General features: G+C 40.2%; 1 protein-coding gene across 1 annotated transcript in view; it reads right to left on the bottom strand.

Moving 5' to 3' along the window:
- ITFG1 (integrin alpha FG-GAP repeat containing 1) overlaps positions 1-22,526 on the bottom strand; it is a 120,956-nt gene that overhangs the window by 87,718 nt on the left and 10,712 nt on the right. Inside the window, exons 6-8 of the mRNA XM_081015532.1 lie at positions 20,397-20,491; positions 3,908-3,969; positions 839-923 (exon numbers count right to left, since the gene is read on the bottom strand). Coding sequence (XP_080871658.1) covers positions 839-923; positions 3,908-3,969; positions 20,397-20,491 — 242 coding nt within the window. The remainder of the gene's footprint in view (positions 1-838; positions 924-3,907; positions 3,970-20,396; positions 20,492-22,526) is intronic.

Here is a 22,526-nt window from a genome sequence, read left to right as displayed (position 1 = left end):
CTGACTTTGGCGCACACCCTTAGTGATTATAAATTTAACTGAAACAAACAAACATGCCAACCCCAACCCCCCCCCAAAAAACCACCCCTAAGTTATGCATAAAAAGAGCAAAATTTTGTGAAGCTCTCTTTGTGGCCAACTGGAGGTTCTGACTTGCCACAAGAGACTATACGAATGGCCACTGACAATTTGCTAACTATTATAAAAGTTAACTCTGAGAGGATGTAAAAGCTCTACCCAAGAAGCCCCTACTTAAAAAGAAATATAGATTATTTATATTAATCTATGTGTTTAAATTAGGAATGATGGAATAAAAAAATAGCGTTATCTGTCATCAATAAAATTAGAGTTAAAGAAAAAGACCTTTTGGATTAACGAATTAGTAACAACTATATTTTAGGCTTTTAAAATATACACAATGATTCCCAAAAGCTAAGCTACTGCTTAAAAAGTACATTTTGCTGGTCAAAGACTGTTCTAAACTAGATTTACATATAAATTACGTATTCCCTTTGTTCTAAAGCTTAGTGAAACAACTGGCAATTATAACTATTAAGAATGTTAACACATTTCATCAATCTTTTTATAAGCTACTTTAATTAATTTAAATGTTTCTCATGCATGACAGAGTTTTATAGGCAGTTTATCTGTTAAAAGTCTTGTAAATGAATGCCTTAGGTTTGTAGAAAAGGTGTTTTTTAAAAAAATAATAATAATAGCAGCACTATAAATCCATTTGTTAAGTCAACAAAAGAGTTTATTGTGTATGTGCTTTGTCGTGCCACCCCTCTGCACTGGCAAATGTCAAGTATTTTGGAAAAGGAGAAAAGAACCTCACCAAAGTCAGCGAACACTGATTGCCCAACAACTTTTACATCTTTGGGTTTCCTCTTCATATGTGTAGCTTTGGAAAAATTCCCATCCTGTCAAGAGATAAATAAAAAAGTCAAAATATTACCCAAAGTAATCTATAAACAAGGGACGCGGGTGGCGCTGTGGGTTAAACCACAGAGCCTAGGACTTGCCGATCAGAAGGTTGGCGGTTCGAATCCCCATGACGGGGTGAGCTCCCATTGCTCGGTCCCTGTTCCTGCCAACCTAGCAGTTCGAAAGCACCTCAAGTGCAAGTAGATAAATAGGTACCGCTCCGGCAGGAAGGTGAAGGGCGTTTCGGTGCGCTGCTCTGGTTCGCCAGAAGTGGCTTAGTCATGCTGGCCACATGACCCGGAAGCTGTCTGCAAACAAACGCCGGCTCCCTCGGTCAATAAAGCGAGATTAGCGCCGCAACCCCAGAGTCGGCCACGACTGGACCTAATGGTCAGGGGTCCCTTTACCTTTACCTTAATCTATAAACAACTCTGTGAGTGTAGGGAATACCCCAGCATAAACACATGGGGAAAAATAGAACTTGATACTTTCTGGAACCAACATAATTCTGTCTTACTTTGGTTTTTTTGATGGATCTTTATGCCACCCTTCAGCACAATGGCCATGCAAGCATTTACTTGGATTTTCACATCTGATGGTTTGCAAATCATTTTTAATGACTTTGATTTGGGGAAAACCTGTCTAAAAAAATGGCTCCAGTGCTTATTAACAATGCACTTTCCCAACTTCTTTGTAGTGGATGCAATCAGTGGAGAAGGATTACGTTACCTATATCCATTTTCTCAACTACTGTACTAGAACAATTTGGTCACCACCTAAAAGGGTAGTGGCAGGAGAACACCACATACACTATACCAGAATAGCCACCTCCTGAATACTCATTCACATCTCCTTCCAAATAATCACTGCAATAAGATCTGTAGTGATCAGAGGAGGAAACCCTGAGTAGATGGCTTCTGAAAAAAAACATCACTAGTAGTGTGGGATGCTCAGATGAGCTACCTGAGACTATATAACAGGCATCTCCAAACTTGGTCCTCCAGCTGTTTTGGGACTACAACTCCCAACATCCCTAGCTAACAGGACCAGTGGTCAGGGATGATGGGAATTGTAGTCCCAAAAATAGCTGAAGGGCCGAGTTTGGGGATGCCTGCTATATAACATACCCTGCTGCACCCCTGGGAATGGGACGGGACACAATGCAGTGTTCTTAGATGCAAACAGGGACGTTCTTTCTGGGTCAGAGGTGGTTCCTTAAAGCACAACATGAAAGTTAAGAGCTATGCTACTTGCCCCTGGACCAAAATTTTGACCCCTGGTTATGGCAAATAGAAGTTTATTGCTGAATAGGAAATCAGCACATGACAATTAGCAAATAAAACTTTTGACTGCATTGTCACTGGAACATGTCCTGCACAAGTCACATTTCAGGGAGCCTTGCACAATTCCTATTCATTGCAGCAGGGTCTTCCAAGCAGATGAGGTTTCTGGTAAGCTGTAATCATTGACGAGGCGTTGATGATCCTGTTTCTCTTGTACATATAGCCACTTCACAATGAGCTGTGATAAAACTAGGAAGACTCCAATTACGTTGTTTTTCATTTCGTCTGAACAAAGGAAACTAAGCATTTGTGTAGGATCTTGGCTTGATCCAAAGGTCCTAATCAGAGTTTTCAAGTTCAGACAAAATGGCTAATGAGACACTTCCTGGTTTAATTGTGGCCCCCAGGAAAGAAGAAGCAAAGAGGCTCTGTGCACTGGCAAGAGGCTAGCACATATTCATGGCATAATAAACCAAGATAATCTGAACTGGGTCATTGTGCATCAAAGCTGGTTCCAATTTTGAACAACTTTATTTCAACACACCTGAATCATTAATGTGAATAATCCATTATAATAATGTTTGAGTGGCTTTGAAAACAATTTGGATTTTAAACTGCAATCTCCCATTAACTCAGAGTGTGTTTTCATGTACTTTAGTCATGTGGAAATTATTAGAACTGAAAAATTGAATTGTCTTCTAAACACTGTTGAACTCCTAGAACACTTCAAGTTCACTGAGGACACATTTATGTTAGATCTTCAAAAAACTGAAAAACAATATGCCAATGTTTGCAGAGAACTAGGAAATGTGAAGCAGATTAATCTGCAGAATAACCACAGTCAGTATAATTCTTACAATTCCTTCAGATCATGAAACAAAAATCTCTCTGAAACAAAAAGGTGTGTGGGGTGTCAGGTGACCCCCCCTCCACCCTTTCTAAATGGCAAACTAAGAAATAACCTGAAATGTCACTCCTTAAAAATGATGTTCAAGTATCTGGGCAATTTTTTTAAAGAGATTGTCATCAGAGTTGACTTTCTTCCTCTTGATATTTAATTTCTTTCATGATCAGCAGGAATTGTAAGAATTATACTGACTTTGTGGTTAGCCACTTGTCCTAAGATGGGTGATTCCTATTTTGCAACACACCAAATTGCACTGGGATGTCTTCCTTGGGAATTAAACAGCTGGGAAGAAGCCTGGATAAATAACCAAACTATCTTTTGCCATTTCTCCAAGGAAGAAATTTCAGCCATGCTTAAACCTAGACAAATGCCTACAGGCAACAAAGAATGAGCACTGTGTTGAAATCTTTTTCTTTTTCTTTGTAAGCCATCATGCTGACAAATTAAATGACAGTAATCTCATACAACAGATGACATCACTACAGGAGCCCTGTTAACGCACACATTAGGGCAGACTGATTGGTTTAATTGGCAGTCATGCTAAAATCCTGCAGAGGCAGGGATGCTGAGTAAAACATTGCCTCCAAGCAATCTTTGAAGTTTGAATGTGCTGAAGTTATATTTACTATAATGACAACTATTTATCCTTGAAATCAGTATGATCAGACAACCTCTTCATTTAACAGGCCCTAAGCATGCTTTTATTTTTATCTATTTTTTTCTGAGCATGCTTTTATACATTAAAAAAAAATATATCTATCCTAAAACATTTACATATAAACTTCTTTACCTGATTAACCCAGATTTCAAACTGGATTTCATCGGGCGGTGCTAATGTAGTAAGAAACAAATCTGTAAAGATAAAATAAAGGACAAGGTCAACAGGAGACCAAGAAATGTATCATTTACATTTTGCTTGAGTATTTAATTCAGCCTAGGTACAATTAATCCTAAATATAAAATAATACATGTATGTATATCTTGCAGAAAGGTTCCCAGAATATACGTATTCTCCAGACTGGGGCAGGGCATGTATGGCCCTTCAGATATTGCTGGGCTGTAACTCTCATCATCCCTGACCATTGGGCTATGATGGCTGGGGCTGACAGGTAGCAGAAACCAACATTGGTAGGGCCACAGGTTTGTCATCCCTGCTGTATAACATTTTTGATCAGCACACTCACTCCTGTTAGGAGTATTGTGGCTGTCAGCTTTCAGTGAAACAAATGAACACACTTCAAGTCAGTTCACATGTAACTCCAAATCACCCTTGAGCTTGTGCTCTGCAATTTCCTCCCCACTTATTATGGTTTCAAGAAAACAGTGGTCTGCCATGACACCCAAAACAGGAAATGATGGCTTTCTCCTGCCCTCTCCCCATCAGGATTTGCATCAGCATCAAATTCTGATCTGAAAGCTAAAGACCGTCCATAGTTTGCCAATTCAGATATAACAGCAAACTATAGTTGGTTCAAAATCAGAAGTCAGGGAACCCAGAGTACCCAGAAAAAGGAGAGGGAAGGGGAGCATGCAAGCTAAAGGCTTAGAGTTGATGGCCAGACAACAGTTTTGCTATTACATCCATTGTCTAGTTACGAAAATAAAACCTTGCTAGAGGTTCATCTAGCTCTGGGAAGGTTATAAGCAGGGATAAATGGGATAGACTCTCCCCCCCCCTTTGTTTTCTTCCCAGCATCTGGTATCCAGAGCTGTATTGGTTCTGAACAGGGCACTTCTTAGCTATCTTGGCTAATACCTGTAGGTAGCTCTATCCTCCATTAATTCATCTAATTCTTTTCTCAAAGCCACCTAAGCTATCCAGACATAGAATCATAGAACTGTAGAGTTGGAAGCGATCTTGAGGATCAAGTCCCATACGCGGAACCAAACCTGCAACCTTGGCATTATCAGGACCACACTCCAACCAACTGAGCTAATGGCCATTACACTACTCATGGTAGTAAATTTTATTCAGTATGCATTTTGTGGTTGTGCAACTAAGTGGCTGGAAATACAACTTTTGCCCCAACCCAAAGCAAACTCTCTTAGCTAAACTCTACAGAAATTAAATCTGAATTGTCCAATGAGCAAAAAATCCTGCTTATTTCAAGGTGTCCGGCTCTGAAGCATTCAGAACAGGAATTTAAAAGCCAGCCACATTTTATTTAACAGGCTGTAGTTTGTGAGCTAAATTGAATTCTGAGATTTCTTTCTGTCTGAACAGTAACAAAAACACACTCAAGAACTAAAACAGCTTTTTGCAAAAATTGCTTATTTACAATTAAAAACTTCTACCAACTCTGTACCAGGTGACTAATGCTTACAAGTTTCATGGCTGATTCAAATTCTAAAACTAAAGAGAGAAAAAACAACTTTAGAACAAACAACAAATGTTGACAAGATGATCTACAAATTAAATGAAATTAAGATTAAAATAAGGTGTTGTTTGGCCAGAACACTGGGACAGGGGGACCCTGACTGACTCCAGTTACAAAAGCTCAGGCTGCCGAACAGACTCTTGAGTTGGGGACTTGTTGGAGGAAGTTATTGCTGTTATTATTATTATTATTATCTTAGATCTTATTATGATTTATGTGGAACTTGCTTCAGCTTGTTGGTTTACTTTTGATGTCTCATTTATTGTTTATCACTACTTTTGTTATGCTCATAATTATGTAATATTTTTCATGTTGTAAGCTGCCATGAGCATGCTTTTGGCTATGGAAAGGAGGCATACAAATAAAAAGATGTATGATGCAAAGAACCACTTAGAGATTTCAACATATTAAATGATTTTTAAATAAACTTTTATATAAATAAATGCAAACATACAGAGGGAAGGGGAAGTTGAAAACACACGCACCAATTACACCTAGAGAAGCTCTCCGATTCTTTGCAAGCAAGTCCATAATTTATTTTTATTTATTACATTTATATCCTGTCTATTGCCCCAAGAACTCGAGGCAGCACACATCCCCTCTCTTATTTCATGCTCACAACAACCCTGTGAGGTAGGCTAAGCTGAGAGACAGTGTGACTAAGTAACCTTCATGGCTGAGGGGTAATCTGAAGGTGTGTCTCCCCAGGGACTGAGGTTGAAACCTTTGCCCATTCTTTGCAAACATTATGCTTTCCATGTGTTGTTGCACCTATCAGCCCCAACCAGCACAACGTGGCATACTGCTTAGGGACAACTGTAGTCAAGCAGTATATAAATTGTTTGAATAAAATAAATTATTTAGAGATCTTTTATTTCAACTTTCTAAAGAGAAATTCCCAAAGCAGCTTACCATATTTTGAATTAAAAAAACACATTAACAAGTTGGTATCTGTATTGGATCTGAACTCATTAAAACTGTGTTTAAAATGATTTTTATATAAGCAATTGTTTCCACTGTTTTTATACATGTAACCATTTTATTTGTTACTCCACTAAACAGCTGGATTCAAATACCTACTGTAGCGACAAGCTCTAAACTGGGATAAGCTGCATGTACAAATGTGCACAAAGATCAGTGAACATCTCTTTTAAAACTGCTTAGTGGAGCTGCACAGATGCCTGCCTGGGCAAAAGCAAACAAGTCAATACTATTATTCTAAAGGTGGGGTTCACAGATTGAGAGGTAAGCAATTAGCACAAGGCCAGAAATGAGAAAGATTCTGCCATTGCTACTAAGGAACTAGACGTGCTTGCTGATCAACTGCAAATCATCCAGAGATTTCTTAACTGGATCCTGATCTACCTTTTGCCTGCTGCTGCATTAGGTGCAAAGGGCTGTAAGGTTCAATTGCGCCTGGAAGGACACAGCATGATATTGATATTGAGGAAATGTGTTCCATACAGCTAGTTGCTACCAATACACTAGCTGCCTTATTTTGTGCCGAAGAGGTTTTAGAGTTAGTCTTGGAAAGGTTCAGACACATTTCCCCTTATTTCTATTTCTATGTGTGGTATAGAGACACTTACAAATCATTTTTCTGCACCACGTCAGAGGTGAGGTTCTCTACTCCCTAGTACTTTAAAAAACATGGATGTCAGGAAGCAGCGCAATAGTAGAAACCAACAGAAGCTCAACCACGTAGGAACAGAAAGTAGGTGGCTTCGCTGTACACAGTTGAATCCAAAGAAGTCACCCAATTAGGACTTTTGCTTATAAATTGTATTTTAATTAACTTGTTTTTATTATTGGTTGTTAGCCGCCCTGAGCCCGGTCTTGGCTGGGGAGGTCGGGGTATAAATAAAATTATTATTATTATTATTATTATTATTATTATTAGTATTATTATTATTATGCAACCCCAGTCTCTCCTCCGCCTGTGCCCTCCTCTAATCTATTATTGGGGTTTCTCTAACCCTCTGGAGCAGATTTGGGGTGGGAGGAATAGGAAGAGGAGAAGGAGAAGAAGCTCTGCCGGGCAAGAAGAGGTCCTTGTACAAATATATTTGTTAAGTTGTGGGCGAACATAGCAGACGACACAGCGATTCTTCAAACAGCTCTTCTTTATTCAGATGTCAGAAAAAGAACTAAACTGAGGGGCTCACTCAGCCTGCTTATATAGAGCTCTAGAACAATGTAACTGTTGCCATTTTCTAAAACTATCCAATCACTGAACGTCACTTTTCGATCCTTCATTTGCATACAAACTATCCAATCACCGAACGTCACTTTTCGATCCTTCATTTGCATAACTATCTACAGTATCCCCCTGCTGGCCCAGGGTGAGAACTTCAGTACATAACACCATTGGTCTTCAACTGGTGGGTCGGGACCCACCAGTGGGGGTCTGCATCCTGATCCCAGGTGGGTCGTAACAAGAGCACCATCACCATGCAAATATTTAGTAAAATATTAATAAATGGGTCCTCAAATGCATGTTTGGGTTAAAAGTGGGTCCAAAAAAGTTGAAGTTACCTGCACTAATATAATAAATTAAGTCCTTTCTTTAATAAATATTTTCTTGAGCAACAAAAGTACATACATACAGAAGTACAACTGTTTTCAGTTCATAGAGTCCTTTCTACAGATCAGTTACATCTGATGGAGACACTAATGTTATAGACAGTATGATGTTGGGGGAGAAGAGCGGTGGAAAGAGAACACGGAGGAGAAGTTCATTGTTTTTGAAGCTTGCTAAAAGCTTTTATGATTAGGCAAGCATGCCCTGACATGTAATTTTACTATGCATAATTGTTCTTACAAACTATAGATTGCAAATTCTGTTGATTTTACTAAGATTTTCTTATGAATGTTTTAAATGATTTTAAGGAAATTGCTTAAAGAGTTTACCTTGATTAAGCAATATACCATCAACCTTCCATGTTAAAATAAATTTGTTTTAAGGAAAGTGTACACACACAAAAAGCCACAAAGCAATAGGACTGGAATAATAACCATCTCCAAAACAAAATGGAGATTGGGTTTGTTTTTCTTAAAACCAGCCAACAACACAATGGCTCTGATGTTGGGCAGCTTAGCAATAAAACAAAACATGTGTTTAGCTATTTGCTGTGTGGGAGGAATAAATGTGAGGATTTGTTAAAAAAAAAAACAATAGCACAAGTCAAGCTACAAAGAGCTAACACAAAGATGATAATTTAAATGTCTAAAAGGTTTGGTGAGTTGTGTTTTTTTTTTAAAAAAGGTGTTTATAGAGAGAGAAGCATGCTCTGTCTATTGTAATGCATGTTGCCTTTTCCTCACTTTTAGGATGATATTGGTTTGTTCTGTTTGTTTTCTGAAAAAAGGGGAGAGGAGAAAGAAGAAAGAATATTGCCCCCCCCCCCAGTAAGTGGCTGCCTAAAACATCTAGCACAAATCACACAACTTGTACCAGCTTTGGGAAAAACTATGACAGCAACCCAGAAATGTACTTGTATTGCACAGCAGCCTTGAAGTAGGTGGTATCCATCTTGGATTTCAGCTCCACCTTGGGTCACAAGGAGAGAGATACAAAAAGACTATAGTAACACACTACTGGTGTTTCTGCTATTAAACTAAGAGCTGCCAACTGCAATGCTTCTTTGCTGATGGAGAAATGGGTGTTGCACTCTTTCTCTCTCTCTTTCCCCACCCATCTCTACTGTGAGAGCCTAGTGCACGGGTGTCAAACACAAGGCCCGCGGGCCGAATCCGGTCCGCCAGACCTCGTCATGTGGCCCGTGTAGCCGCCGCCTGCCGCCAGCCTTCACCTTTTATTCTTGCTTTTTTTTTTTTTTTTTGGACACAAGAAAGCTGCCTCTTCACCACATGCGCGGCAGCCTACAAGCCAGAGAACGTCTGCCCTCTAGCGGCGCCACGGCCCCCGATGAATTTGAGTTTGACACCCCTGGCCTAGTGTGTCTTGCAGAAAGGCGATCAGGTCAGTTTAGAAAAATAGGAAGACCCATCTAACTCCATACTGTCTACTTTGACTGGCAGTGGCTCTCGAGTACGACAAACCAGGTTTGCTCCCAGCCTTATACATTGGTACCCCCGGGTTAAGTACTTAATTCATTCTGGAGGTCTGTTCTTAACCTGAAACTGTTCTTAACCTGAAGCACTACTTTAGCTAATGGGGCCTCCTGCTGCTGCTGCGCCGCCGGAGCACGATTTCTGTTCTCATCCTGAAGCAAAGTTCTTAACCTGAGGTACTATTTCTGGGTTAGCGGAGTATGTAACCTGAAGTCTATGTAATCTGAGGTACCGCTGTACTGGTGGTGATGCTGGGGACTGAACCTGGGACCTTCCACATGCAAAGGAGATAGTCTACCACTCGACTTCTTCAAACTGAATTCCAGGTTAATGCATTACTCCCTCAGGGTCCCTTCCAACTTTACAATTCTATGATTCCCTTGGCCAATCCCAGCTCCACGCTGGTGCTTAAATTGGATATGGTTACGTCTTTGGGTTTTTTTGTCAACTTAGTTTTGTATTGTCTTTATTTTAACTTTGTTAGGAACCCTGAGGGTCTCTATGGATTGAAACAGTAAGGTATGAGTGCCGAACGGACCCACAGCAAATAAGATCTGCAGCCTTGTTAGCCCACGGTTCAATGTGAAGGGCTGCTTTTAATATAGATCCAATCTGGAATTATGATGTCAGGGAATCTGGTTGGCTTGTACCCCATCCTCAAATGTATGGCCATCAAACAGTGCTTGTGAGAGGGGCAACTGTGCTGGAGTTGGCAGGGCAGCCTCTCGATCTGGCCAGGATGCAGAGTGTAATGACTTTGACCTATATTTCTCCAATTGCAATGCTACCTGGAAGACCAGGCATTTGGTGGATTCTAAAATACAACTGAATAATGTTATCACCTGCTGTTTTGTTTTTTAAGCTGATGCTGTTTTGAGATTGTAAAACGTTTACTTTGTGATTTTATAGCATTATTTTATTCTATGAAGGTTCCAAATTATTTGTTTGATAGCTGTTGTGAGAGCTTTACTGGCAAAGGGCAGGATATTAATTTATTTCTAGGATTTATAAGTACATAAATGGCTTTGGGGGAGTTTTCAAAAAACCTGCCATGCGACATAGGAGTCACCTATTCAAAAGGTTTTTAAAAAAATCACACACCCTCTCTTTATATGCCCCCAGGCTTAGCCTAAAGTATATTTTTGGATGCTGCACATTCACACTCCTGGACTGTGAAATGAAGGACTGTATATTTCATAAAAACAGATTGCAAAAATATTTCATATTCTGCTTCTTTGTGGAAACCTGAAATGTAATTACATTGAAAATAATAATAAAGCTAATGCATTTTAATCTTTGAAACATAAAATATAATCTTATAAACTATATTAAATTGGAGAATTTTCATTCTGCATTAAGTAACACTCACCTGAAAAACAATTATTTTAAAACACTTATTTTCAAGCATTACAGCATTTAGGCTGTTAGTGTTAGGGGAATGTGAAGGAAATAATAATTGGGCAATTCTGACTTTCTGTCCCCAGGTTTCAAAATATAGTTGCTGTAATTGTTTTCTGCAGAAATTAGTCTGCAAAGAGTTTGCAATCTATCCCCACCTCAACATTTACACCAAAACCATGTAAGCAACCTTGCTTATCGAGACAAACATAATTCTTATTTATTTGTGTCTGTTATGCTACAGTCACTTTATTCATTGATTTAATTTTATTTTTTACCTTGTGCTGAGCTTTAAACGTGTCTTTGGCTGGGATGAACAGAATTCATAACTAGTTCCCCACACCCAAGGAAGCTTTGGGTTGTTGTTTCTTAAGCAGCACCCCACCCCCATAATGCATGACAAATCTACAGAATCAGTTTGTGAAATGTCACTGGGATCTGCTGGTTGAATGATGTTGGGGTGGGGATATCAAAAGTCCTACTGGGTGTGACGAAAGTAGGTCTATGGTCGTTCCCCTTATCTCATTCCCTGTCACAATCTTGCGAGGCCAAGCTGTTAATAAGTGTATTTAGAGACAGAGGCCAGAGACAACTGCATTTTCGTACAGTGCAGACACAAACCTTGGTTTATTAAGCCATTCTGTGCATGGGTGCAAGCAGATAAACAAACCACAAAGAGGTGGGCATAGCATTATGCAATCTGAACCCTGGATTGTGACTGGCTTCACTGTCATAAACCATGACAACTAAGCTGAAAACAACCCTTGATTTCAGGCTGACCTGCTACTGTGGTTTATTATGGTAAAACAAACTAATATCCTAGGTTCAGGTGGACTGTTAAGGTAGCCCACTTCATGGTTTATTTACCCTCTCACATGAAGGGAGGAGCAAAGAGGGAGGAGTGTTTGGGTGGTGTGCACCACTACACACACCAAGCACATTACAGCTTCATAAACCAGCCTTATGGCGAGATGCAGGGGTAGGAAAAGTGGTCCTTCCAGATGTTGTTGGACTACAACTCCCATCCCCAATCATTGGCTATGATGGGAGCTGTAGTCTAACAGCACTTGGAGGACACCATGTTGGCTACCCCTTGGCTCAGTGTTGCATGCGAATGCCGCTGCTGCCTGACTCCAAACATTGAGTTTATGAATTTATAAGCCACTTAGCGAATACCTGAGAGAGGTACAGAAATAGTTCTAGGCTGCAACAGGGACAACAGCATTGTCCGCTGGGTAATCTGATGTAATAACAACATTTTTAATGCACTGATTCTTTCAGATAGTACTAAATTAAGTAATTAAAAACAAAGCCTCAAAAAAATCTATTACTACTAATAAAGATTATCACAAAATATTTTACTGGGAACAAGGACAACTGGCGACTCCAGATTTCTAGAGCAAAGCCTTAAACAAATGTTTCAAAACTCAACTGATTTATGACAATAATTGTTAAGTACTGCACTGAGCAGAGATTATATTGGGCATAACTAACGGCTCATCTGTGAATAAGATCGACTACATCTACATTTTTAACCCTGGAGTTTCATTTAAACATACAGGTATTAAGATTTCTTCTCTACAGATAAATTATGTTTCCAATTATGCAGATCAACTGGGATTCATCCTCTGGGATTTTTACGTTTACTGCATGGTAATGAGGATGGGAAATACCATTATTCTGGATGCAAAGTTTGCTGTGTTTCCATGAACAGTGGAAGAAACCCCACTCCACATCAGCAGGCTTTTGAAACTCATTATTTTTATGTTCAACAGTTCATAAGCCAAACATTATTGCAAGAAAACCAATTAATTTCTCATTTGCATTCAGTATCTGATTCTCATTAAAAAAAAAACTTTACCAGAGGAAAAAAATATCCCAACACAACCATGTTGCAAAAACATTAGCCCCCTGCATGTAATTTGAAATGTAGTTCTGCAAAATATAGTTGCAAACTCATAATGCTTTTTGGTAACCAATTATAGGCTACCTTACTCATTTAAAACCCTTTTACTGAGAATTATTAAAAAATGTATCTTCAAGGTAGGCTATAAAATACAGTTTTAAAAAATACAGGAACAAAGATAACAAACAGAAAAAGCGGCATCAGCTTCAGACATCAACAGATCCTATCAATGACGGCTCTTAAGAACCAATTTAAAGAGGCATTAAAACCAGTATACATCCAGGATAATCAAAACCATATCTACCTGGTACCTAAGTGACATCAAAGACTGATAAGGGGAGCGAGAACCACAATTGAGACGATGTCACAAGAAAGACCCTATTTTTGTCAACCAGAGACCTTTTTTTCCTCAGAATGCCAGAGCTGAGCCTTTGGTGAATATATTAACATCTGGGCAGGTACATAGAATCAGAGGGCTAGTTTGCACCTAACACAGTTCACAGTTAAATGGAGTGGCCTCAGTCAGCTGAGCAAAGGCACTGGGTTTGCATGCTCCTCTCTCATTACAACCCCAGACCCTCCAAGTGTCCCTATTTTCCAGGGACGCCCCTGATTTACAGAAGCTGGCCCGGTTTCTGATTTGATCCCGGAATGTTACACTTTTCCTTAGGATGTCCCTATTTTCACTGGAGAATTGTTGGAGAGTATGGAGTTATCCAACCCCTGAGCCATCTGAAGGCAATCCTGTATAGGGAAGTTTTTTTTTAATCTTTAATGTTTTATTATATTTTTATATACAGTGGAAACTCGGGTTACGTATCGTCCTCCTTACGAACGCTTCGGGTAACAAGCTCTGCTAACCCAGAAGTAGATGCTCCTGCTTGCAAACTTTGCCCTGGGATGTGAGTGGAAGTCGCACGCCAGCAGCACGGCAGGCCCCATTAGCGAAAGCGCATCTCATATTAAGAACGGTTTCAAGTTAAGAATGAACCTCCAGAACTAATTAAGTTCGTAACCGGAGGTACCACTGTATGTTGGAAGCTGCCCAGAGTGGCTGGGGCAACTCAGTAAGATGTGTGGGGTATAAACAGTAAAATTATCATTATGGAATGGGATGTCCCTATTTTCACCAGAGAAATCTTGGAGGGTATGCACCCCACACCTCCATGAAAAGGGCTTCAGCTGAGGTTACTTTCAATTTCAAAGAATCTTGGCTTAGTATGAGGTGTGAGCCAGGAACAGGGATTCAAAAACAAGCAATTGTTACTTACACAAGACAGGTTTTTAAACTATGGTTGAAGTTGGCTTGTTTAGCTAAGAATCAGCCAGCCAGAGTGTTTTTTACTGACCAGTGGGGGGAAAGCAGGGAGTGTGCAAGCCCAATGCCTTGCTCAGGGGCTTGGCCACACATTGCTAAACCACACTTTAGTATCATGGGGCAAACCAGTCAGAATATTGGTTCCACGGAAAAATCCAGCTAGAAGCCCAGCCAGGTTCACTATACAAAATGCACATGAATACATAGCTTCTCATATGCAAGGAAAACCATGCTACGTACATAACGGAAACTACTCTAGGGCCATTAGCACAGGATTCTTTGGAGGGTAATTGAAATCAACATTAAGGGTAATTGAAATCAACATTAAGAGGGCAGCAACAGCAGCTAAGGAAATTTCAAGGATTTGTCAGGTTCCCCAAGAGAGGAGTGCTTTGCTTTTCTTCCCCACTCCACATCGCAAGTGCCACAATTGGCAAGGATAAGCATTCCTAAAATAAAGTCGCCTGTTAACAGCAATTAAAGAAGGGTAAACTAACTCATGCTGCCAGAGGACAGCACAAATCCTGTGCATTGCAGGGTACAGGTACGTGTGTGAAGGACCAACTCCCCAGACTTGGCACTCTCCAGACTTTGTAGTTCAATCCCATCAGCCCCAGTTAGCATGGGGAGTTGTAGTCTAAAATAACTTAAAAGTTCTGAGTTGGGTGGGGGGCAGTGGGGCTGGTGAAGGAAATGAGAGGAAATCTTTTCCCCTTATGATGGTTACATTTAAATAGGATTACTAACAGGTTTGAATGGGAGGGGGAACCACCTGGACAGTTGCCCAAATTGTTCCAATTACAACCAGGTTTGTTAATAAAGAGACTCTGGCCCTTTTCTCATTAAAAAACTGTTTTGTTGCCTTTACTTTACGTATACTTCTTCATTTCACACATGTGCAAATATAGTGGCGGTGGTGGTGAAGGAATCCTAACCCCAGAGAGGTTAGGCTGGCTAACCCCTCTGCTGGCAGACAATCCTTTGAAAGCTAACGTGCAGATGATACTGATCACAGGGCTGCTGTCAAGTCAAACTGCATTTTATTTACAGGTTTGAGATGGGTTCCGATGTGTTTTAATTATTGTCCTTAACTAGTTTGTTTTTATTACTTTGTATTTCATAATGCTGCTTTAAAATGTTTTAAGCCGCCTTGAATCCAACTTGGGGGAAAGGCAAGATGTTAATACATTAAATAATAAAAATAAAAATTCATTTAACTACATAGATGCAAGCCTGTGTGGTTTGAAGCTGCCACCAACTCTTGCTGTTCTACTTGGTTTGCTGCCTGCCCCCTTCCCAGCTTGGCATAGGCCAGCTGTCCTGCTTGCTGTGATCACCGACAGTGCTCGTGACAGCAGAAAATGCATGGCAATAGCAATGAAGGGTGGGAGGGAGCCACTCTGTCCTCTTCCCAGAAGCCTGGGCAAATCTCACAACCCTCCTCCACTTGAACCTGCAGCACCCTTGGCAGTAGGGTTACTGCAGCAGCAGGACTGCATTACTCTGCTATGCAATTTACCATCAGAGCAGCACAGAAATGGCAGTGCCCAAAATGGATTAATGATCGTACCAGCCAAATCTCCCTGTGGCATCCTCTGCCAGGGTGCAGTCAGGGCAGCTAAGAGGGCAGATGAATGCAGATAAGAGATGAACATGTAGTTATGAATGGATGCCGTTATCACTTCCATTTCAAATGGGCTCTGACCCCAGAGTGCTTTTAATTTCTATTTGGCAGCTTGTATTGCAAAGTTATTGGGCTGCATGCTCAAACTCAGGCTTTAGATAGTCTTGTAATGAACAGGATACTAGGAACAGGTTTGTGAACTATTGTCCAACTAGCAGATTTATTGCTAGAAGGAAAGGAATTGAGGCAGTAAACAAAGCAGCGCCTTTGCTTGTGTAGGGAGGGATGTTACCTGCATTACAATTAGCAATGCACAGGGCAGAAAGGCGCCGTCTCTTTCCCTGAAATGTCTTTGCTTGCCTCCTCAAAGAACTGATTACACAAAGCATCCAACATCTCAAGCAAACAGCCAGCAGCACATCAGGTTACGCTTTTTTGCAATGCCTACACTGTACGAGATGTTTAAAGAGAGAAACACACGTTGAGATTTGCATTGACTGCTGTTGAGCAAAATCTTTGCAGACAGCCACTTCCCAACACTCATTGTTTCCATTTATTCCAACAGAAGATATCTTGTGTGACATTTACATACTTATTTTTCTTCACTGCAGCCGATTTAATGGAACTCAGTGAATTTTACATTCCCAATAAGCACATTTTGTGCATAAGGAAATTGGGATGCAAAAATCTAAGCAAGCAGACAGCTGTGCAATTTCCACACACAGACAAAAATGTCTGTTTTATAATACACATTCTTCCCACTAAAGTTTCTGCACCTTCATTCCTGTGCTGTCTGAACCTTGACTCTACGCATGTAATAACTCACAAGATCATACACAGCTTCCTTGAAGGGTTCCTAATACAGGCTTTCATAGGGTTTTCCTAATGAGGAAGGCAGGTTAGGGGATAGAAGAAGAGGCAGAGCTGTACTCATGGAGTAAGTGCACAGTTAATTCAGTTTTCTTGCATACATCGCATCAGTTTTCTACACACCTCACTCCTTCCTCTCTTCCACTATTCCTGCTCAAAAAAAGTAATGTTGCACAGAGAATACTAATATATGATAAATAAAGCCATCAAATATGACAATCACACAAAGGTTTCTTTGCAATTCTTTAAAGCTTTAGGTCACAATCCAGTTTGTAACTTGGAATACAAGGACTTGTGCTACCTGGTGGGATGTCTGGCTTCTTCTATTGAACAATGGACCCCACCAAGACCATATCATGTTTCAGGTGTCTTGATGGCTTTATTGTTTGTGTCTGTGCTACTCTGAGCTCTTTTGGGAGGAAGGGCAGGATATAAATTAAATTAACAACAATAATAGTATCACAAACAAGCTCAGTTCAAAGAACAGCTTTACCAAGCACTGGTGCTTGATAACCACAAATCCAAAGCCCGTTGGGTGCACAGTACTGGTCGAGTCATCACAGAAAAAAAGATTGTTTCTATATTCTCACAGGAAGAGGAATGAAGCTGAGCAGAACAGAAGAGTGCAGGTATAACTTGCCACCAAATAGCTACTGCAATAAATGATAATAGCCACTGGCTACAAACAATAACAATGTGACTGACTACACTCAGACTGAACAGTTTCCTTCATAGCAAACCACGTCGCTTTCACGCTACAGCTATCTGTATGGAGTCCATATTTTTTATGCTGAAAGCACTTTTGTATCCAAGAAAATACGGTGGCAGCTCTATACTTATTTAGGCAGAATCGTTTTCACATTTATCTAAACAACCTGTGAATTTGTTCAGCAATGCATGGAAATACATTACTTAGGCCAATGCTATTAATTCCACTGATAGAGAGGTTTTCAAGACCAGGAATAATTTTTGAAATAACGAATCTGTTTTTGTAGCCAAATTAAAATACCCTGGAAAAGCATCTGAAACAGTGTTATCTCATTGATTAGGCCAATGCTATTTTCACTCTGGTTGATGTACTTATTTTCAAGGCTGAGAGAACTCTTATGCAGTTTACCAAACTGGGTCTGGTCCACACAATTAATCTCTGGATTAATAAGGCAGGATACACACGAGCTGCATGCAGGTCAGGGCCGGTCCAATATATTTTGGCACCTGAGGCAAACCACAAAATGGCGCCTTTCTCTGCTAGGGCTGAGAGGCCGCTGTAGAGATGGCATGTGGGGTAAGGGCTGATGAGGAAGAGGCAGATCCAAGCAGCGTGCCACAGCCATCGCTGCTACTGCAGCAGTGGGCAATGCATTCCTTGGATGCCAGATCTCCTGCCTCTGTGGATTCTGCCACTTGAAGCGGATGTCTTACCTTGCCTCAAGGGTGGGCCGGCCCTGATGCAAGTATACAGAGGTCCTTTCCAGCCCAGTGGCTGAATAAGCCAGGATTCAGCTCTTAATCTGCTATGAACCACTTCAAAAACTACGCTTATTGGCTTACAAACAAGCTAGGGTACTAACTTTAAATTGTGGCTTAATATTCCGGCTTGTTTGCAGGGCATTAACTGTAGTTTATGGGTTCACATTTAAGGGGAAAGCTATTGTTTACAGTTTATTTTGCTGCTCACATGCAAGGGGTGAGAAAGCGCATGCTGTCATTCATATCCTGGCTTTAAGTGAGGATTTGAGTGCACAGATTTGTCCATGGAATTCTATTTTGAAAAATGATGACTCTTCAACAGAGTCGCCTAGATAACTGCTACATAATTACATTATTGCTGGTAATAATTTTAACTTTTTAAAGAAAGTTTTAATTGCTGCAATTGTTGCGTTATGATTTATATAGCACCATCTATGTACATGGTGCTTCAGCACAGGATGAGAGGACAGATCCATACAATATTTTTTAAAAAAGATGAAAAGGAGTGTGGCAGTTGGAAAATGGATTAGGCCTAAACTAAATTGGCATAAAGATGCTCAGACTAGAGAGGATCCCTCTCCCCTTTTAGGCACAATTTAAAGCTGTTAAGCTGTTTATAATGATATAACTGTCAAAAATAGTTTAGCTGGCGTGACTATTTTGGCTACATCTGTTGCAAAAATAAACAGCGTGTTCTTTACATGCAGGGCACGGATCATTCGCATCCCTTCTTAGTTGTTCTCCTCTTTCACAGAGATGAAGAATCTGTGGTGCTCCAGATGTTCCTGAACTTCTAGCTCCCATCAGCCCCACCCAGTTTGGCCAATGGTAAGTGATGATGGGAGCTGTAGTCCAGTAACATCTGGAGTGCACCAAGTTCCCCATTCCTACTGTGTCCCTTACAATCCTAGTTTAGGGTTACCATCTCATACCCGCTTACCTTAGGATAAGTCCCATTGAACCCAAGCATAGGTTTGCACTGTTAATCTTTTAAAATCCCTTCTCAAATCCCACAATTTCAATGCAATATTTGGGACATTGCCTGTAGTCCCTGTATCACATGGCTCCTACTCAACCTGAGTATGCGTAACTGAAATGTAATTTGAATTTATTTGTATCACACTGTTCCTACTCAACCTGAATACATGTAACTGAAATGTAATTTGCATTTATTTATGCAAAAATTTACACCCCGCTCTTCCAAAAAAAGATCAACTAAAGCATAAAAATGAGTATAAAACAATAATCCATCATTAAAAAAAAATCCCGGACTAAAAGTGGGAAAGAGAAAGAACACAAGAAGCTAAACTATGAAAGAACAAATTAAGCAACAATAGAAAGGCTTCTGTTCTTCTGTTGTCTCCCCTCTTGTAGAATTTTAGCTGGCAAACTCTTTGAGGCTGTACCTGTCCTTCTATACTTTGGAAAGTGCAGTGCACTTATAGCTCTAAACAGTGCTTTTTTATTATTAAAAACTGGGGTATTGCTATTTCTATATTGGTCAAAGTGCTGGGGATGCCAAATAATACCCTCCACAAAGTTAGGCACTATTTTTAGAAGGTTAAGGGGGCATTCAAAAGTGAAGCAGGGAATACACCTTCTGATTCTCTTGTCATTAAAGCACTGAGCATGGATGTTTCTGAACAGACATCCTGTGCAAACAAAGCAATGGAGAGCTACAGACCTGATTGCGCTCCTCAGCCAGGCACAGAGAGCAGGGGTGCCAACTTGAATAAAATATATATTTGGGGGGGGCAGGTAAGCCCCACCCTGCATAACTGATCACATGAGGTACATGCACAACATTTGAATAGCAATGCCCGTCAACTATGGGGGCCCCTGCCCCCTCAAATATTTTATTGTGGGGGCCGAAGCCCCCGTGGCCCCTAGGAGTTGGCTCCTATGACAGAGAGATATTGTGAAGACAGGGCCATAACAAAATGCTGTCCTATAATTCAAGCACTGTTTTTTACTGCCCCCCCCCTTTTGTCTAAAAGGAGCTTTTCTTATAGGACTCCCATAGACACAGAATAACCCGTTAAGTTTTGGATTCTTTTCTCCTCTTCCTGAGAAAAACTCTTTTTCTCAGCGTGGAAAAAAACATTGTTGGATCTGAGTCCTGGACGCCACTCAGCCTTGGAAATTTCTCAACGCATATGCAATTGCTTAATGTTCAGTTTAATTGCTTGTAGATGTAATGCCAAACTGAACTTAAAAGATATTTCAAAAGTAGTGACTCACCTGCAGTGAAATCATTATTCAGATCAATGAATGCATGGGAGTGAGGTGTGTACAACTTCTTCTGTGTGTCCAGAGCTATGTGCCATGATAAATTCCTATGAAGGGAAATTGTTAAGTTAGTTTTAATAACAAGGTTAACACCTGAAGATCATCAATGTTGGCATTCAACCACTTGCACATAACTGATTTGACTTCAGTTATATAATATGTGTGCAAGAGAGAGCAACCTCTAGGTTTATACATACTCAGGTGATCATTTCATGTAATTGAGAAAGCAGGCTTTACTGACAAAGAGCTTATGCTACAATATATGTACCTGGTAGCCTTCAAAATGCAATGAGCCTCATGCTGTTTTGACACAGTTCATTCAAATGGAAGAACAAAGTAAGAGGACAGAAAAACACAATACCATTTCAAAGGATTAACACTGCCTTACGTTTGATCTGAGTAAACATTACTTGCATTCATAATACTTCTATTTTCCAGAAGAAGAAAGACCACTCTCCCATTACAGAGTTGTTACCTTGCCTTCTGCTTTTAACATTGAGCTTGCTTGTTGGGATAATTTGCTGTTGATTTTCTGGAATATGATGTTCCTATTTTGTCATCTTAACCTTTTAATTAGCCCCTATTTCCCCAAAGCTAGCTAAACCAATGGGCCAATTTGTCTTGAATTAAGCCAGCCAACAATTTCAAATGGTAGTGCCCAGAACGCTATGTGTTCCCTCTGTTTAGTATTCCACCGATCATCCCCAGTATTGTAACTTGCTAACCAAAAGATCTTTGCATTACCACCATCTCCTCTTTCTCCATATTTTGATTTACACTGAGTGACAATGGTAAAGATTTTTGTTTTTGTTCAGTTTCATACTTATTTGCCTGTATTCTGCATATTCATAGGAACATTTCCAAGCAACAAATAAATGGAATCTCAAATAAGGTTGTTAGTACCATGGCACACACAGCTGGGAACTCAGCCAGAAAACTATACCCAAGATTCTGCCTCTGTGAGAATGACTAAGCAAGCAGACAAATAGTGAAAATGTATTCTACACATTTGAAGAACTCGATTTTTAGAACATGCAGAATAACTATAACTGCATAAGACAAGGCACTCTGGAACAGGAATGAGAAAGAAAGCTTATGTGAAATCTCTCTAAGTCATTTACCGGGTGGGGAGCTTTTTTTAACTTCCAAACAGTTGCCTAAACATACTTAATTGGTATTGCTGTTGCTCCGGCTGAACTTCTGACTAGTTCATCCAATGATTAGGTATTCTTTAAGAAGATTTGGCTTAAGATACTTTATTCCTTCAAAGTCTTCGTTCTTACTTAAACCGATGCCCCTTTCTTGTCTCAGAATTTAACCTTCAGCCCTTATAAGCAGAAGCCTACTCATTGAAAGAAACTGAAAATTAATGGCTTATAAAAAATAAAAACACACACAAAATCCCAGTCAGGCTGTCCTTTGATGATAAGAGCTCAATTGAATTTGACTTCTTTGCTTGAGGTATTTGGAGGTGAAAATAAATTAAAGAAACTGCTAGTTGTGAGTAGGATCAGGCCAACATTACCTGTTTCTTCATTTAGGGTAGGTCTGGGGAACCTGTGGCCCTCCAGGTGTTCTGGAACTACCACACGCATCAGTCCCAGCCAACATGACCGAGGGCCAGGAATGATGGGAACTGTAGTCCAACAACATCTGGAGGGCCACACAGTCCTAATCCCCATTATAAAGGGACACATACCACACTGGAAACAACTTTGATGATCCACAGCATCAACTTCAGGACAGGTGACTGCCTGTGTGATCTAGCTTCAAGGAGACATGTTCAAACTTAACCATGAAGCCTGCTTGACCATGAGCAAGTTACTCTATCTCAGCTTAAGCCATCCTTACATATCAAAGGTACATCCTTCTGAGCTTGTTGAAGAAAGGGCAACATAGAGATGTAGTGTTTTTGTTTTTTGTTTTTAAAAACAACAACACAGTTTTGGCTTCTCCATGTCAGTCAAGGCTTATAGGGAATCCTTAAAAAGGCAGGGGTAGCCAAGTGGTGCCCTCCAGATGTTGTTGGTCTTCAACTCCCATGAGTTCCCATGACTGATGGGAGTTGCAGTCCAAAAGCTT

The sequence above is a fragment of the Podarcis pityusensis genome (genome assembly GCF_964106645.2).
Source record: "Podarcis pityusensis genome assembly, chromosome: 8".
In the NCBI taxonomy this organism is placed as follows: domain Eukaryota; kingdom Metazoa; phylum Chordata; class Lepidosauria; order Squamata; family Lacertidae; genus Podarcis; species Podarcis pityusensis.
The sequence above is the reverse complement of the archived record's forward strand: the minus strand, read 5'-3'. Positions and strand labels throughout refer to the sequence as shown.